The 19,549-nt window shown below is 33.6% G+C and overlaps 1 protein-coding gene across 2 annotated transcripts in view; it reads right to left on the bottom strand.

Moving 5' to 3' along the window:
* The window catches only part of LOC112052049 (neurogenic locus Notch protein), a 186,571-nt gene that overhangs the window by 25,916 nt on the left and 141,106 nt on the right, over window positions 1-19,549 (bottom strand). For both annotated transcript variants that reach the window (XM_052881333.1, XM_052881334.1), the window contains exons 6-9: window positions 10,254-10,447; window positions 9,648-9,803; window positions 8,262-8,444; window positions 126-240 (exon numbers count right to left, since the gene is read on the bottom strand). In XM_052881333.1, the coding sequence (XP_052737293.1) occupies window positions 126-240; window positions 8,262-8,444; window positions 9,648-9,803; window positions 10,254-10,447 (648 nt within the window). The remainder of the gene's footprint in view (window positions 1-125; window positions 241-8,261; window positions 8,445-9,647; window positions 9,804-10,253; window positions 10,448-19,549) is intronic.

The following is a 19,549-nucleotide window of genomic DNA, read 5'->3' as shown; positions in this document are numbered from 1 at the left end:
AATCGGACCAGTAGTTCCTGAGATTAGCGCGTTCAAACAAACAAACTCTTCAGCTTTATAATATTAGTATAGAAGTATAGATTAATTATACAAAGTTTAAAAAAAATCACGATCTATCTACTCACCCAATAACGCAGGTGCATTTGAAGGCGTTGATCATGTCGTGGCAAACGCCTCCGTTGAGGCAAGGGTTGTTGGCGCATTCATCTATTTCCACCTCGCACTGCGTTCCAGTGAAACCTGCAAACAAAATGGGAATTTTTAAAGTTAGAGAAACTTTATTTTAGTACCATCATCATCCATCATCATCATCATATCTTTTACCTTATCCCACTCAAGGGGGTCGGAAAAATATGTAAATCTCTTCCATTCGCTTCTATCATTTGTCAACTTACAACTTCTACACAAAAAATACGATTAAGCTTTTAGAGTTTTCTGTTCTACACGTTTTACGCACATAAACCCTTTCACATTGATTTAAAAATATCTTCTTTACACTGGTAAACTTGTTTCTTGTACTTCTTAAAAAAATCCAAGCTTCTAATTACTAATATTTAAAATTCATATAAGCAATATTAAGGCTCAGTTACATTACAACTTTAAAACATTTTTTTGTTAAATTAATTGTGAAAATAATTCTGCAAGGATTAAAAATAATAATTGATTTATACGTATAGTGTTAAATTGTAAAACCAATATTTAATAATTTAATTACCAATCTATTTTGCACAAACAGAAAACAAGATTATTGCAAAACAAAAAATGTCGATATGGTTAAAAAAATTACAAAAACAATAAAACAAACGAATATAAAGCATTTTACACACAAAAAGATGACAAATATTACTGGACGTAAAACGAAGACGCAGAACAATCAGAGTGTCCATAAACAGTGAACTGTAAACGATGCAACAATGTTGGATTTCTCGGAAGGTACAAAGTGGAACGTCATCTGCTGTGATGTCGCACTGGCTTAATTAGAATGTCGAAGTGAATGTAGAAGGAACGTTCGTCGAATTGGAATGTATTGCCTACACATTGCCTCTCAAAGTGTAAAAAATCGTCCTCATGTGGGCGTTTCAGACTTTTAGGGGATCAGTGGAAATACCAGAGAAAGTTAAGGAGTTGAGTTTATTAAGATTTACAACAGTAAACTAAAAAAATATAGATGCTAACTTTATTATGTATATAAAAGTTAACGTAATTTGGTGTGGTCACTAAAATATCTAATTATAAATATTTTTGAAATATATTTATGAAAACAAAATTGGACGCTCTGAAAGAAATACATTCTCAACAGCTGAGCTAAATAAGGTTGAAAAGCTATGGACGTTAATATCACTAGAGTAAAGACGAAGATGGGTATGTTTTCTGCCCCGTTTCAGTGCATGTAAATTTTAACGATGTCGCCGGCAAACTGGTGATCTTGATTTTGATACCTAATTCGTACAAGGGATCCTGGTTACGATAACCAGTTCGAAGTCTTGACTTTATCTTTAGTTGGCCAACAATTTTGGAAAGTTACTAGGTAATTTATTCAGTTAACAACGATTTGTGGCTGTATTGCAAATGGATCCGATATACTGATACCAGATGATATGATGCGGATTTAGGCCTGAATCACATTTACCAGCATTCATTAGCATAACCTTGTCTTGCTACCGCTTACAGACTTATTCTACATCGATGCTTGTATTAAAATGTATTCTGTGACCATGATTTTATAACTCAACAGTGTGTTTCGAAGTTGTTACTATCTATAACTATAATTTCTGGCTGGTGGTAGGCTTCGGATGTGGCTAATTACCACCTTACCGGCAAAGACGTATGTCTTTGCCGGTAACTAAGCGATTTAGCGTTCCGGTACGATTTCGTGTAGAAACCGAAAGGGGTGTGGATTTTCATCCTACTCCTATCAAGTTAGCCCGCTTCTATCTTAGATTACATCATCACTTACCATCAGGTGAGATTGCAGTCAAAGGTTAACTTGTAAAGAATAAAAAAAAGTCTTGCTACCGCTCTACAGTACAGGGACTTATTCTACATCGATGTTTGTATTCTATGACGATGTTGTTATAATTCGACAGTGTGAGTTTCGGATTTATTGCTATCTCTCTATATTTATAGTATTGTATTTAGACAGAGAGGGATTCGAGACACATATGGAAACATTGAACGCTCAATACATTATGAAAATCTAAAAACAAAAATATTAAATCTAAATCGGCAGTGAAATGTGTAGTAGTGATCTTTACAATACAATCTTGTAAAGTAAATAGGTACGAGTATGCTATTTCAGCGAGAATTGATGCTTCTAAATGTAAATTAGGGTTTATCAATAACTAGCCGACGGCGCGCGATTTCGCCCGCGTTGTTCCCTTTCCCGTAAGAATGAGGGTAAAATATATAGCCTATAGCGTTCCTCGATAAATGGGCTATTTAACGCTGAAAGAATTTTTCAAATCAGACCCGTCGTTACTGAGATTAGCGCGTTCAATGAAACAAACCAACTCCTCAGCTTTATATTGATGCTTCTAAATGTAAATTAGGCTTTATAAATAATATGAACGACTCTATGCATCTATCAGAATATCATCTAGTTTATGAACTGGCTTATTTTAAAGTACACGAACTGATAGCAGTAAAATTGAATATCTATAATAATATTTTATTGACTATTTCGCAAAGCGAATCAGATAACAGCGGAAACCTTTTACCCCATTATCGAGTCCATTATAGTTTAAACAACAATAAATAATTCAAATTCCAATTTTCAGAGCAATAAAATGTTATGCAAGCGTTTGTATTGTTGACGTGCCCTATTGAGCCTTTATCTACCGAAATGGTAGATAGGGAGGGGAGGACACGCCCAGTGTTAGCGCATGGTATAAAAAAAAAATTTAAATACCCTTAATTTTTTAGTTTTTAAGATTTTTTTCAAGGCCAGAGTAAATAGGCAGTTTTAGAAAAGCGCGTCCCATCTTAAAGGTCTTTCGACACAATATCTCAAATTCAAAACAATCATGTACATTTTGCTAGGTTCGGTATTAAGATTGAAATATTTATTTTAATAATAGGTTTAGGTAGTTAATTTAGGTAAATATTATTGTTTTAGTTGGTTTAAGGGGGTATGTTAGTAAATCAAAATCAAAATCAAAATCAAAAATCATTTATTTCAAGTAGGCTCAGTTTACAAGCACTTTTGACACGTCAGTTGACTATTTGTAAAGATTCTACCACCGGTTCGGAAGGCAGGTTCTGCTGAGAAGATACCGGCAAGAAACTCAACAGTTGCTCTTTTGAAAAAGTCATACAGTATTATAATTTACAATTAATAACAATTACTGTTTACATTTTTTATAGTTTTACTTTCTGTGTGAAGGTGGAAGCTGATCCAACGACCTCCAAGCATCTTTATCATTAAGGAACTCATCAATGTTGTAGTACCCTCGACTAAGTAGATGTTTTTTAACACATTGCTTAAAGCTATGCATTGGCAGGTCCATCACAGTCTTGGGGATCTTATTATAGAAGAGTACACCCAAACCTACAAAAGATTTTTTTACTCTTTGGAGACGATATGCAGAAATAACTAACTTATGCCCGTGTCTAGTAAGACGTGGGTTTAAATCTCCTTTCGTTTGTACAAATTAATATTTTGTCTTACATAGATTATGCTGTTATATATATATTGACAGGCTACTGTTAGTATACCTATTTCTTTAAACTTTTGACGAAGGGACTCGCGTGATTTTAATTGATATATTGCTCGAATTACTCTTTTTTGAAGAACAAATATAGATTGTATATCGGCAGCCTTGCCCCACAATAAAATACCGTAAGACATTAATGACACAAAATAAAATGAGATGTCTGGTGACACAAAAAATATTTTTAAACAAACCTCACAAAATCAATAATTTTCAATTTCAACGCCCATTTCTGAAGAATGGATAAATTAGGATCATCATCATCATAGAGAATGCTATTTCCTGACGCGCCATCAAAATACGGTTTGGAAGGAATTCCCCCCATCACCACGGTTAGCCTTAATTAAACCCGTTAATATTACATACACAAAGTTTTAATAAATATTTTAATCCTAGGGCTAAAAGCACTATCCATACTTCCTAATTCTTGGTTAACTAACAAACTTGGTAAAGTTAACAGTTAGTTAACTTTATTCACGTGACTGCTTGTGACTTGCACCAAATGGAATCGTCACGATTTGGGATCACAAGCCACAATAAGAATGTCCGGCGCAGCGCGGGCGCACCTAATGTAGGTTTATGCGCATATTTGAATTTGAATGTATGGCTGACTCTTTTGAATATGTTTGAGTTTTTTTTTTCTACCTTACTGCTTCCAAACAGAAAAGACCAAAAACCTTCTACTAGAACTGCCTCGCTAGAGGTTACCTCTCCGTCAAAACTATTTGATCATGATCAAATGTGTTCATACAAACTGTGTCAAGAGAATCGATGTCTCATTGTGTTAAAATTACACGTGTGTGTATAACGATTTAAAATTTATAGTTGTGTGTGTGTAGTACAAGGACACAGTATATATTTATTGGTGTTAAATATTGAGTCTACCTCGTCCCTCTCAAAAAACGACAGACAATTTTGTTGGTGAATTCGAATGCGATAGAAGGTAATTGGTCTGAGCTTCTGAAGGATTGTTTTTCGAGGCGTATGAATGTCTCATTCTTGGCAACTCTCTTCATCCTACGTCTGACGGATTTCAACTTATGAGGTGTTATTAGTTAGGTTACATTTGTAAGAGCGATCAAGTTTACTTTACCAAATGAGTTTTATAAATTAGATTTTTGTCTTGTTTTTATTTTAACCTATTAATTTTTTGCTTCTTACAATAGCGCAACGACCACTGGTTTTTATTTCATGAACAAATAACAGTCAATTCAGACGATATATTTAAAAGCAGATTTGGAGGTAAGTATATGTGATCTTGTCTCAGGAAAAGGTCATAATTAACAGGTACATTATGATTTCTCAATCAAAATACCATCCTAATCCCAGTTACGAAAACCTGTATATTTTCTACTAAATCAAATTACAAAATTTGATCTACCACTGGAGTATTATTATTACTGATCGAGAAGTTGCAAGAAACTTAATAATGCTAACTAAAAATTTCCAAAAATACTTCAAGCCGTTGCCAACAAGAACTAACGGTTGCATGCTAAGACAAAAACCCTCGGGTGCAAAGCCCTGAGGGTTATGTTTTATCCCTTGTAAAAAAAGTATAATGTCATACCGAGCACGTTTGCCCTTATTAGTCCACTTGCCAGACCAGTCTGTGATCACTCATGCGTGAGATAAACGCTATCACCCGACCGTTTTATGTGCACCCGCACAATGTTTAGGACGACTATAGACTTAAGATATTGCTATTTTTCTTAATTTGCCGCTTGTATTATAATACTTTGAAAAAACTTAGATAGTTTATATACTTTATTGTGAGTATTTCTGTATACAATATTTTCATTTCCATCCATTTCATTATTATTTTTACAAGAGACGTATTTTAAGGGAAGTCTGGAATTTCATGATTTGATAACTCATACTAATTTATTATCCTTTGCTTATTGTTATTATCAATACCTGTATTTTACTACAACTTATGCTTGTGCATTTCACAAACGTAAAGTTTAGTAGTTCCTGTTAAAGCCTTAGATATCTTTTTTTAATTGAAGCTTTATTGATAATAAAGTAAGCTCATGTATCAGAACAGAAGGTCCTGTGCTTTGTCACTAACCCAATCAATTAGGTTTTGTGAATGTTTCGTATGAAGCCTGTCTGTCATATGTGGCCTACCTTATAGTCCTTTGATCGAAGTACCTTTTCAAATTGTCTGCACTATAGAGCACTCGAACTTCGATCTTAACCGGACGATTTGTGAAGTCACTTTCCTCATTCTGCAATGGTTGTATGTGTGTTCTACGCAATTTAGTCGGGTTACGTGATGAGGGGACGGTTCCAGTGAGTGGTTCCATCCGCATCATTGCATCGATGACATGTTTTGTGTACTTGACAGTGCGCTCAGGTTGATGCAAACATGTGGGTATATAGTGCACAGTTCATAGTAGTTACGTAAACACAGTTTTTATATTGTTTTCAAGAATATTTGCCATATTTTTCAAATATGACAAACATTTCCAATCCCCTCAAACTAATCGGAAACGGCTGAGTAAGGAATAGGTACAATTGTCCAGCCAACAGGGATCGAACCATGACCACTCGATGATGAGTCCGTTCCCTTTAGCGTTGAACAAAAGTTAAAAACAGCAGTTTTGAAATTCATAACTACCACTGTGAAATTGTAGAAAAATCAACGCATAGATTTTTAGCAACAACTTATTAAGCAATCAGATATACGTAATAAAAAATATTTTGGATTCAGATCTTATAAAAGGGCTGAAATTAAAATAGGTGTTACAGCATGTGTAGAATTTTATAATTATTTACATATAGTAATCCCGAAAGACATCTATTTTAGAAGCCAATTATAATTAATGTTTATTAACAAATTACCAAATATCATATATGTTTGGAATACACTAGTCTAACCAAGCCAACCTTGATTAGATACCAGGAATACACTAGGTACCAGGAATGCGAAAAGGACCTGCCAGTGAACCTAAGATAACCCAATAAATATGCATAGAAGCACGATAGCAATAGCTAAATACTTCTTTTCTAATGCACATGTCATTAATAAATCTATAGTTAGGTGGACGTAAATGGTCCTTATTGCATTTTAATAAGGCCCATATTGACGTCGAATTGCGCGCACTTCCGTGTACGCGGGAGCTCGCATCGTCATGGGAAATGGCGATGGCATGGTTGTGTATGGTGAAAAAATTGTGTTGTTTCAATTGAGTTGATCCATTTCGCAAAGCATTTGTGCGGGTTGTTTGCAATTATTAATTCAATTAGCAATGAGCGGCTTTTATTCGTAGCATCAGATTTTAGTTCTGATAAAGTTGCGACTAAAGTTTCATCTTCAATTTTGACCTCTTCTACCAATCTTTTTGTCTTAAGTTACAAAAATACACATTATAAGCAAGATTCTGAAATAGAAATGGTTTTCCGTTATTATGGTAGTGAACAAAAAATATTTGTTATTTTCCACATTTTGTTTTACTACGTGCAATAGTTTTAGACGACTATGTGTCTGATTATGAAGAAAGAGTAAAAATAATTCAACTATTATTATCTAAACTAACACATATATAGGGTAGGGTAAGTGTAGGATTGGAGTAGAATAGGACAGGGAAGGGAATTAGTTTACTATAAATTTAAACGCAACAGAAAGTTTGTTTTTCTGTCACAATTTAACTACTCAACTGATCATCCTAAAACTCGCACTAACAGAAAAAAATCATAGAGAAGCCTTTCAGAAAGAAAAAAGTACTGGATTGAATAAAAACCTATTACACACAACCTAAGCAATGGGAAATAGTTTGTGAATTTCAATATCAAGATGAAATTCAATGATTGAAATCAATACGAAACTCCATCTTCCACTACTTTCCTTGTTTAAAAGCCATTAATGTAGAACAAAATGTTCACACAGCCCGAGCCATCCCTGCAGGCAATGCGTTTCGCAATCCATCTCTCTGCAGCTAATGATAATCATCGAGCTATCAGGCTGTCAACTGAGGGGCAAATTGTAACATGGCGTCAGGGACTCTTGCGTACCGTTAGGTGCTTCGCTCATTGATTTATCTAGTGTTGCTTCTATAACATTATATAAATCAATGAGCTAGGCAAATTCTTTTGTCTTTTAGATCTACATCTTCGACAAAGGAATTTCTTGATGTCTGCAATTTTATTTTATGCCCTAACAACATTTTAAATATCATATAAAATAATCAGAGTAACCCTTTTGTACTTATTTGGTAGTTTCAAATAGTTTCAATAGAATATTTTTTTTTTGTTTTTAGTATATGTCTTGAATTTATCGGTGTTTTCATGGTTCATTATTACTAATACAACTAGGAAGTATTTTGATTTTAGTTTTTAGTAAATCAATTAAAGCTCAAGTTTTAGTACAATAATGGCACTAGCTTTTAACACCATTAAAAATATTTAGCATTTATATTTGGCAGTTTCAATCTTTATTTTAAATATTTTTTTCGTGTTTTCTGTGTACTGTGTGTGTGTCCACTAAACAAATTGCATTTCATTTCTTTTCTTTCTTTCTTTCTTAGATTAGAAGAAATTAATAAGACTTACCAGGCATGCATACGCATCGGAAGGTGCCGGGGTCGTCCAAGCAGGAGCCATCGTTCCTACAGGGGTGACTCTCGCACTCGTTGACGTTGGTCTCACAACGCGGTCCGGTGAACCCGACGGAGCAGTTGCAGGCAAAGGAGCCAGGGGTGTTGACGCAGATGCCGTCGTGTTCGCAGGGTGAGCCTGAAACAACGTCATTCATGAAGTCAAGCCTGTTCAAGATACATATAAATACTTCAGACATGTTCTACTACCCTGGTACTTTAGCTAATTTAGTTTAAACTTGGGTTTTTGAAAATAATCCTAGAATGCAGGAAGGCATTTTCATAAAACTAAAAGAAACCAGTAGTATAGTTCCCGTTCCAGGAATACGGGAATAAATATAGTCCACGATACTACTCGTTGAAAATTTTAAATCGGTTGAGTAGTTTCATAAAGCAAAAAATCTATTACCTCTTTATAATAATAGTTTAAATAATGTAAGGTTGCGAACAGCATGAAGCGTTGCATGCGAATGTAATGTAAGGTTTACAATTCATTTAATATCGAAAAATTAATACTTTACTTGAAAATATCAATCTAAGATACATTATTACAAAACCTTTTAATACTACTACAAAATTAATTAACTTTAACATCTAATAGACATCATTCTTTCTTTTCATCTGACCACAATGAGATGTTATCACTTCTCAAGAAACTGTAGGTGTATCCGATTCAATTAATTAATTATGAACATCATGTTAAATTTTAGAAATTCCTCCTAATTAGCTAGCATTTTACAACAGAATAGAGAGATAAACGCGTTGTTCAGATTCACTGGATTTTTGATTTAACTATACGTTTCACAACCTTGTGGAATTCCAATGAATCGACTGTGTTGTTCGTATAAATGGACAAGTATTTTATGATTTTCTATAGATTTGTAGCTATCTCTACTAAAACATTATTAGACCCCACAGTATTCGATTTAAGGTCATTTTTTTTATTGTTGTTTTAGCTCACTAAATGAAGAACACTCGCGGTTTTCGTTTCTAATCTATACGGTTAACATTATTACATTTACATTTTTAAACATTTAACAAATTAACAAATAACATTAAAAAAAGTATTTAATGGTAGATATCATCATAGAGAATCCGTAATAAACATTGCAAAGAAAAAACAAACATGTGGGAGCCAAATTTATAATATCTATGCACTAATATTACTAAGTTAAAGAGTATGTTAGGTTAAACGCGCTTATCTCAGAAACTACTAGTTTAATTTAAAAAATTGTTTCAGTGTTGGATAGCCTATTAATTGAGGAACATTAAGGCTATATGGGATAAATATAAAGCTGCGGGGCAAAGACAGATAAATAGACATAAAAACAAGTTCACTCACCTTGTTCACACTCGTCAATATCTTCCGAACAATCCAAGCCCTTATACCCGGACGCACAGGAGCAAGTGTAGGATCCGTTGATGGGGCTAGTGTCGCAGATCGCGTCGGCGTGGCACGGGTTAGATGTGCACGCGTCATCCAAGTGGCAGAGTAAACCTAGAGAAAGAAAGTAATTTTTGAAAATATTTAACTATTTCAAAATAAATCACTAAATAGTTTAATGATAATGCTTTCAATAAAGAAACAGAATCAGGCGTTTAAAACTATATTGCAAGAAAAAGAAATCATAATTTTCATTTTCCGTTTTTCCGCAAAAACCCACCATAATCGTAGTGAACATCTCCAGAGGCTAGTCGGGTTTCCGAGTGAAACTATTAAAGAGGCTTTTCTGTTGGATCTGAATGATGTTGTTGCTTCAATACTTCGGACAATTTAATACTAATACTTTTGCGAAAAATATCACAATCAATCAAATTTTCTTTAATAATAACTTCCGCAAAGTAACGTCGGCTTCTATTCACTAAAAAAGTGTTGTTTGTCCTATCATCACTAACAAAATGGTGGTCAACGGTCAGAATCAACAATAATGAAAACAATTGGACTTACCAGTCTTCCCAGGTGTACACTTGCAGTAGAAGGCCCCAACCCTGTCTATACAGGTTGCGCCGTTGAAACAAGCTGCGCCGGCGCAGTCGTCGATGTTGACGGAACATTCTGGACCAGTCCACCCGTTGACGCAGATACACGAAAACCCGCCTGCTGAGTTCGTACATGTCGCTCCATTCTGGCATACCAGCGGCCTGTACCAAGAAAAATGTTTCTTTAAATAATTATAGACTACTCAGTTTTATTGCATTGATCAAAGTATCGCTCCAGTATTGAAAAAGAAGTAGTATTGAAAAAGTCTACAGTAGATGTTCTGCGGTCATAATTTAATGTACGGCGGCCAAAATTACATAATTACTGCACATTTCAGGGCAGAAGTACGTGCACTGAAATGTGCAGTATTCTTTATTTGTCTAAACGAGACGAGAAAAGATCAAGCACAACCCACCGACAATTTTACGTTTTCTGTAAGGTAGGATGTACATTACATAGCACTAGATGATTTCTTGAATAAAAATCTAACTTATGAAGTATGAAGCCTATAATCTACGAAGCTATTTAATTAACGAAGCGATTTTGATATAGTTGTATAAATTTGTAAATATTAAAAAGGTAAAACCCAAAGCGGAAACAGAGCGTTCATCGTGGTAATCGATAGAGGTACGCATTGCTGGAATATCGATCAATTTGGCGTTTAAAAGAGTTTAAAGACGCCCGCAAAATGACAAGTATTTTTGATCGATCATTTAAGTTACTACCGATAATGAGATCTTAAGGTTTATCTGATTATCATCAGTCTTGGTAATGATCATAAATATTACGTGATCTGATATTTCAGAAAGGCAATTGAACTAAGTACGATATACACACATATAGTAAAACGTGGAAATTAGTCTGCCATGTAATTACTGAAATGAAATAAGAAGAATTCTTTGGATAAAAATATGTGCAAAATTTTAGGAGAAATTAGGTAAAAGGCACCGCTGTACCTGCACTGGAATTCCTTAAGTTTTTCGAAAGTATTTAAATATCACTTACTCTTATAGCGTGCCGGTAAAATTTTTGCAAAAGTGTGATTCCCGTGAGCATTTTTTTAAATTTGTCATCAAAAATTTCTGGGAAATTTAGAGACTGTTTAAATTTTTAAAACAAAAATAAGGCTCTTTATAGATTTTCATCTGATTTAATATTTGCTGTAAGTTCCTTAAAGGGACAGCAGTTTTACCAGACGTTTAGAAGAGCCCGAGGTGTAAATGAGGAACTGTTAATACTTCTAAAATCATGGAAGTAATGCTTTTTGGCACAACTTTTAGTGGTAAGCTAAGCTAAGTCAATACATGTCAACAAACCCATTTCAAAAGTTACATAATTTTAGGATATTTAACGTTATGCGTTTAAGAGTAGAGGTCAAAGATAAGGTAAACTGCAGTTTCGCAACAAAGACCCAAAGGCTAAGTTCGAACAGGCGTGCCCCAGGCGCGTGCATGTTATATCTGATTTAAAACCGCTAGTTACACTATAAATCTGTGTACAAATATAAATAATTTATTATTGCATATTTAACTATGTCATACTGAAGCCGAGTTATTTAGTGACTTCATTTGTTTACAGTCAAACTAAACAGAAGAGTCCTCGTTAGAAGTACAGTCAACTGGCGTATTATTGTTTACATTAAACAATAAAAATTTAAACTACTAAGATTTAACTACGAGTATAACGATTAACTCAGCAAACTTTTATTTTAAGATTAGTTTATTACGTTTAGCAAAAAAGGGTTTAAATATTGAATTGTGTAATAAACAGCATGAAAAATAACACACGAAAGACAACAAAGAAGCATGTAAATCAAATCTAATCAAAGATGAAACAACCAAACCATTTAGAATAAAACAAATTAAAGAAGGCGTGTAAAATGACGATATTAGGAGCATTAAAGACACTTTAACAGTTGAAATACATAAGCAAGCAGAATATGCTTGCATAATCAAACACCTAATCTCTGAGTCTCGACGTAACCCCTTTCAATGATTTACACCGCTTGACTTTACACACCGAACCACGTCAATAAACATGTTACAATTTCAAAGGAGTTGTAAATCAAATGGGGACTTTTATCATCAGCACATTTTGCACTGCACTTAACAACAGCAAAGTTTCATTTTAAAATTACAATAAGCCGAGCAAAGTTAAAATAATTGTGTACAAGCCACCTAAAATAAGTTTTTTATGTGTTGTTGTTATATGTTTCAAAGATTTTAAAAATTTAGCAAATTATGTCAAATAATTCGTTATTTCATCTAAATTTGGAAATATTAATTTATTAAAACGTAATACTATTTTTACACTATCTTTGACTTTGCTAGTTGACATGAAATTGAGATTATATGTAACGAATGTCATCCGGTGCTTACTGGATATCAGACAGTATGTAGATTACATTTTATCACTTGCTTCGATGTTTACTTTAATACGTTGATAATAAAAACCAAAATAGTGAATAAGCCAACTATTCTTTCAGAAAAAGACACGCACGGCGTTCACAACAAATCACTTGCTCACTAATGGTTTTTCGGTACTTCTCTGTAACCATTACAACAGCGCACTGCAATATTTCAAAATATCTATTTATTCAGTCAACGAAAGCGCTATTGTTAAGCTAGTATCATAAAAGGTCTTTCGCTACACCATCCATTACCTGCCAGTGTTCAATAAAGCCCGGCGGCAATGACCTCGAGTCCACACGGAAGGCATTTGCCATTTGAACGTCATCATCGTTAATCTTACGTCAATTTACCTCACCAATTCACAATCACCGACTTCCTTTGATCCTTATTTTATTTTATTAGGAGACGAATGCTTTTCTATTCATTTGTTCTTTATATAAATGACTTTGAGGTTTTGTTGGCGATTTCTTGTTGTTATTTAGATTATTTTATTTATTATCTATTGATCTTTTGATTAACTATATTTAACAGCAAATGTTACTTTATTTCAGTTTACCATTTATTACAAGTTATTTATTTATTGATCCTTTTTAACAATGTTGATAAAATACAAAATAAATAATTCAACCCCCCCCGCTGCGGGACATTTGAGTGCCCAAGCAACCGGTGGTCAGGTTTCCAGAGTGAGAAACCTCCTCACAATACGCACCGTCTCAAGAATATCTATGCCTTCTGTATCCGACCCTTGATCCAACAGTTTAGCTAAAGCTTCTTGAGATGTTGGTCGAAGTTTTTAGCTATAAGACCATTAACATAAATTGACATTTACCATTTATTGTTAGTGTTTTCGAATATTGTGTTTAAGTTTTGATTGATAAGAAGAAAATCAATTTCTTTCTTGCATCAAAGATCAAACGAAGTATCAATCTTTCGTTGACACCTGACATCCACGTCAAGTCAATAAATTTTACCAAATCGAGAGCAAGAAGACCCATGGTAGATATTATACGGGCACTACCACATATGGAGTTATCTGGGCCGATTGATGAATAAATCGCTGGAGATTGATCGCTCGTGCAGTTGACAACACTACGCTGTCGGGGATCCAAACTTATTGACTTATCATGGAATGTTTGAGTTACTTTCTTATATGAACATCTCTGGCGCAGATCTGTACTTAGCTTGCAAGCTAGATGTGCAATTAGATTTGTATCAGTAGTCGTTCATAAAACAACGTACCTGACCATCAAGTATTTGACTGGTGTTTTTTAAATTTTAGTACATTTGTTTATAGATACATGTTGCATGCTATAGACAAAAAATCCTCTCACAGAAGGATTAGCTAACCATGCAAAAGATGTTCTAAGAAATAAAGATCTTTCTTTAAAATGTAATAAAGAAATAGGAGGTCAAACCTTATACTTATGAAATATAGAAACAACCATTTAAATCAGTATAGCCATTTGGAAAGATTTTGGCCACAAACACCGAGACAGTAATTTTTTTGTACACTCCTACATATTTCAAATACATAACTAATTCCAATTAACGAAGTGAGACAGTTTGACTCGACATTTTAGGCGCAAAGATATCGAGGGTTTGTTTATCACCACTTTTCTTTCGATCAGTAGCAATGGTAGCAACTTTCAAATCTGTGTCACCATTAACTGTATTCTTTATAGCGTTCTATCCAGCTTCATTTACATCGGCTACTACATTTTTGAATCAAAGATCTCCTTATCTCAGCACTAGGCCGGCTACTCGTTTTGTTTCTATTACGTATACCGTATGATAATTATCTTACGGACACTTACTGATACTAATTAATAAAACGGTTTTAACTGTTTGAGGTGACGGTTCATGAATAAACATGTCCACTTCTCTTGGTTTTGGTATTCTAAGAATGATTGTAGAGGAAGTTTTGACACCAATGTTTCCTTAAGCTTTTTAGTGTTCCGTACTGAGGAAATAAAACATAAAATCATCTCATACCATACTGTCACTTTATCTACTTATATTTATATATATAAGAATAAAAAATCGTACTAATATTATAAGCGCGAAAGTTTGTATGGATGTTTGGATGTTTGTTACTCTTTAACGTCGCTACTACTGAAGCGATTTGGCTAAAATTTGGAATGGAAATGGATTTTACTCTGGATTATCACATAGGCTACTTTTTATCCCGAAAAAAATCCATAGATTCCCGAGATTTGCGAAAACTGATGATTTTAATGATATGAATATTTGTTACTCTTTCACGCCTCGACTACTTAACCGCTGAAATTAGCTGAAATTTGGTATTGAGATATATTATAGCATGGATTAACAGATAGGCTACTTTTTATCCCGAAAAAATCCATGGTTCCCGAGGAATTTATGAAAAACTAAATTCCACGCGGACGAAGTCGCGGGCGTCCGCTAGTTATTCAATAAATTGAAGATTTATTTTAAAATTACAAACTTTTTATAAAGTTGTTTCATGAAAAATTCAACATACCAAAATTATATCCAAAAAAAAACAATTATTTATCAAAGATACGAGGTTTACGAGCTTTAATCGACGTGTTCTTCCGGTGTCTACTTGAAAGAAATTCGATAATGAACGAAAAAAATTCACCGCAAGAAGTCGTTTTTTCTTAATAATTCCTGATTTTGGTTTACGGAACGAGATTTTCTTTACCTGCACCACTACGGTATCCTAATTTATGCGTGTTTTGACACGGACGTGTCCAGTTTTTTCTATCGTAAATTGGAATCTTCGGAAAGACGGAATTTATTTAATTACACCATTCATAGTCTAAGTACTAGAAAAAGAATTCGAAGTAATTACACGAAATTGATAAAATTTTAAAACATTAGTCTTCTACACACTTGCCTATGTGACTTTTCTTAAATGATACAATCTTTGTCAGACTTCCAAGTTATTTCCAATTCTAATCTATTTGTTTTTGTGTATGAACGATGACTGATGTATGGTTTGTTTGATAATAATTTCAATAGAAAGTCCCGCATTTTTATGTTAATAATATATTAAATACTTACGAGTAGTAATAAAATTATTATGATTTCATGAAATAATGAACAACAATATACATTGTGATTAAAGAAAAAAGCAAAACTAATCACACTATTAGTTAAAAAGTTAAAAGTAAAAATATTTTTAACGTTCTTCAAAGTGACGGCTACTTCAGTTCAAGATATAATAAATGGAGAATAAAAAAATATTCTAGTGATAAAACAAATATGGGTGCAACTCAAAGGTCAACAACATTAATTGAAAATTCAAATAATTTAAATCAATATTCATGCAACACACGATTTACAGTAATTGTTTGAAGTTTGAAGCCCTCACATAAGACAAGGGTTCGAAAGCGATTTCATTATTTTAACTATAATGGTTTAAATTATCAAAAATCGGGAAAATAAGACCAGTCTATGGCGGAAAAAAAACAACTTACTGGGGCAACGCTAAGAAGTAAAAGAAGAAGAAGAAGTGAACCATTGTAGATTCCAAACTGAAGTCTGGTCATCATCATCTGATCGACGTCCACAGCTGCTGGAAATAGGTTTCTTGTCCTTTTGTATGGAACTTTTAAACAATATGGTCGCGGACTCCATGTTTAATGTCGTTATTCCACCTGTGATCAAAATCTGTCTTTCCAAAGTAACTTCAGATCACATAGCACTTGAATAAACTAAGTTGAAGTAAGTAACTAACTTGAATAACTTTTTACACAAGGACTAACAAAGTAAAGCAGTTTATACCGTAGTTATAAAACAGTAAAAATGTTTACGATCACGAGTCTCCTATAAAAGATAATATAAATAAAAGAAACGCATAAAACTTTAATTGTTGTTTCAAAAAGAACCAAACACAGATATTTGATGGCGATATAATCTAACAGACAAACCGACACCTATTTTTTATAGCATTAGGTGAATGCGTTGGCCAAAGCAAGCAAGAAAGGTATGTTCTGTCGTCTTTGTTTTGTAAATCTTTGACCATTTTGAACCCATAGTGTGTATCTTAAAGTCCATATTCTAGACATTACCTAATTCTTATCCGGTCATAACAACGAACAGCTGGCCTATTTCTTATTTTGGTTTTTATTATCAACCAATCAAAAAAAAAACAAATCAATTGAAAAAATGTCATCCACATACTATGATGCAAATTACAAATGTCATCCGGTACTTACGGTGTATATCATTTATTATGTAAATGACACTTTGTTGTCCACTTCAATAAGTTGATAATAAAGACCAAAATAGTGAATTAGGCCACAGATGGAAATTATATCTTCACTTGCTTCTATTGTCAATGACGGTAATCACAATCGCTCACTATTACTAGAAACTACTAATAAGAAAATAGAAATATAAACATCGAAAAGTCGATGATGTATGCATCATGAGTTTAACTTTCAAAAACTCTCCACCGAATTTCTTACACCTGAACGGAGATCAGATTTTGAAAAATTAATAAAAAGCACCACCAGGCCGTAACCCGATATTGCGCACGCATTTATCTGTAACGTTTTACGTGCCAGCGGACCGGATAGAATGGACGTTAGGGGTGGCACACGTTAGAAATGTTTGAAAAAAACTCATTTGTTTGGAATCTAAAGACGAGTTGTTTGGCATTATTTTAATTAATAAAACAAGCTATACATTACCAATACCAATGTTGTCAAAACACCTAACAGAGACAATAGTAATGTATAGGAGGTCTTGCAAAAGTATGTAATAATTTTATTAATTAGTTTATTTTACTATTCGCTGGCGAAGGCCCTCTTTGAAGACGAACATTTTTATTTGGAACCGGGATATCTTTAATAAAAGTTGACTCCACAATGTTCTCTAATTGATAAATTGTGAAGAAGCGCAAATAAAATATGAATAATTATAATATAGTATGAACGTAAGTACGAATTTTTATGTTATGATTTTATTGATGTACGGTGACAACCCTAATTAATATTAAATACCCTTGACAATCTAAAATACATCCTGTTTGTTGTACAATAAAGTGCAGATTAGCACTAAATGAACACTGTTTAAAACTTGATAGAGTAAAATAATATCGGAAAGACAGAACCATCAGTGGTTATATTGACAACTTTAATAATGCTATCCTTAAACATAATACCAAATCAAAGTCAACCTTTATCTGAAGACAATAAGGATTATAATTGTTTGAAGTTATTGCTAGGATCTTAAGTGTCAAAAAATCCTGTGGCGGGTGGTCTTAGGATATCGTATTGTCGAAACACGTACATAAAGTTAGTAATGGCCATGTTATTGCAGTAAAACTCATTTTTCTTCCGGTAAAGGCTTCGTTTTTTTCTTTCCTCATGTCATTGTATATCTTTTAATATAACATATAACTACACAGGTTTAAATAATGTTTATGTATACGAAGTTCTTTAAAAGTATGTTTGTGCCAATTTAAATTAGGTCCATTTTTTTGGTCATTATTTTTTAATCTCTTAATCTCACTTATATTCCGGCTGCTTTAAAATACATTGACAAGAATTGTGCTGTATCTCCGTATCATATTTTTTTAGTGGTTTCTATAAATCTTGGACAAAAAGTACTTGGTCAGTTTGCTTCATTTTTATCTTCTTGCTCAAAACTTTAGTACTATAGTTCGTTAAAAACGATTTAGAATTAACTTTTTTTACCAGGAAGAATAAATAAAGATTGCATATGGGTGTTTGGTGGGTATGATTTCATGCACAAGATGACAATAACATTGTACATTAACCAGCAGGCGAATCCACTATCTTTCACGTATGCTAGTTGACAAATACGAAATTGAGATTCTATGTAACAAATATCATCCGGTGGTAAGCACCGGATGATATATATGGTGGATAACATACGAAAAGACTACTGAATAGGCAGCTGCTGGTCGACGCAAAGAGACCTCATCCGATCCTAGTATAGCAACTCTAATTGTTGAATTTAAAACTTCTACAACAATTGGATCAAACTTTCTATGTACAATAATGTAGATTTTAGTTAACCTAACCTAATAAAGGAGATGGTCCAAAATTGAGCCCAGGATCAGTCATTGTACCCTGGCGTAAATAATAGAAGATATTTTTTTTAACTATTTTTTATTCGATTTATTCGAATTTACTTTAATTCTTTCGAAATAATATTCATTCTCTCCCAAGAAATGCAACACTATTAAGGGTAGCAATGGCGGATTGATGACGTTTTCAACGCAATAGTCGTTTTGACGTTAGCTGTCAAATGTCATGTCATGTGCTATATGGGCGCCATCTTGATTTAACTCACAATCGTGAGTTTTAATTTTATTTATGTCTTTTCATTTAGTTACTTCACTTATTTAGATTTAAACAAATATCTTGTATTTTTTCAATTTCAATGATACGGGGTACAAGAGTGTACCTGAAATGGACCATCTCTTTAGGTATGTATTAAGAACCGTCCAAAACAAAACATACTAGAAACGAAACTGGATGTGTAATTGTGTAGGGTCATCGACCGTTTGACGGGTTGCCTTATAATTAAGAGCCGGCATACGCCTTGTTCATATAAAGCTGATAAATCGATATCTCACATTTTGTCGATACAATTAACTCATTTTGGTCCTCGGTCCATTCTTTGACGTAACCGTTTTTTTACGTTATTCCTTTTGGTCCTTTATATCAAACGCTTAGGGGATTGTTTTATAGATCTACGTGTTACATCGCACGGTCATTATATAGAGTACTTTAACTTTTTTATTAACTTGACGAAACAATCGACTCTCCATGCTTTGGTGTACCAAATTAGTATAGCGAGATCGATTCGAATTGTATCGATTATTTTTACATC

Source organism: Bicyclus anynana, chromosome 4 (genome assembly GCF_947172395.1).
Source record: "Bicyclus anynana chromosome 4, ilBicAnyn1.1, whole genome shotgun sequence".
NCBI classification, from domain to species: Eukaryota; Metazoa; Arthropoda; class Insecta; order Lepidoptera; family Nymphalidae; genus Bicyclus; species Bicyclus anynana.
This window is presented reverse-complemented; position numbering and strand designations above follow the sequence as displayed.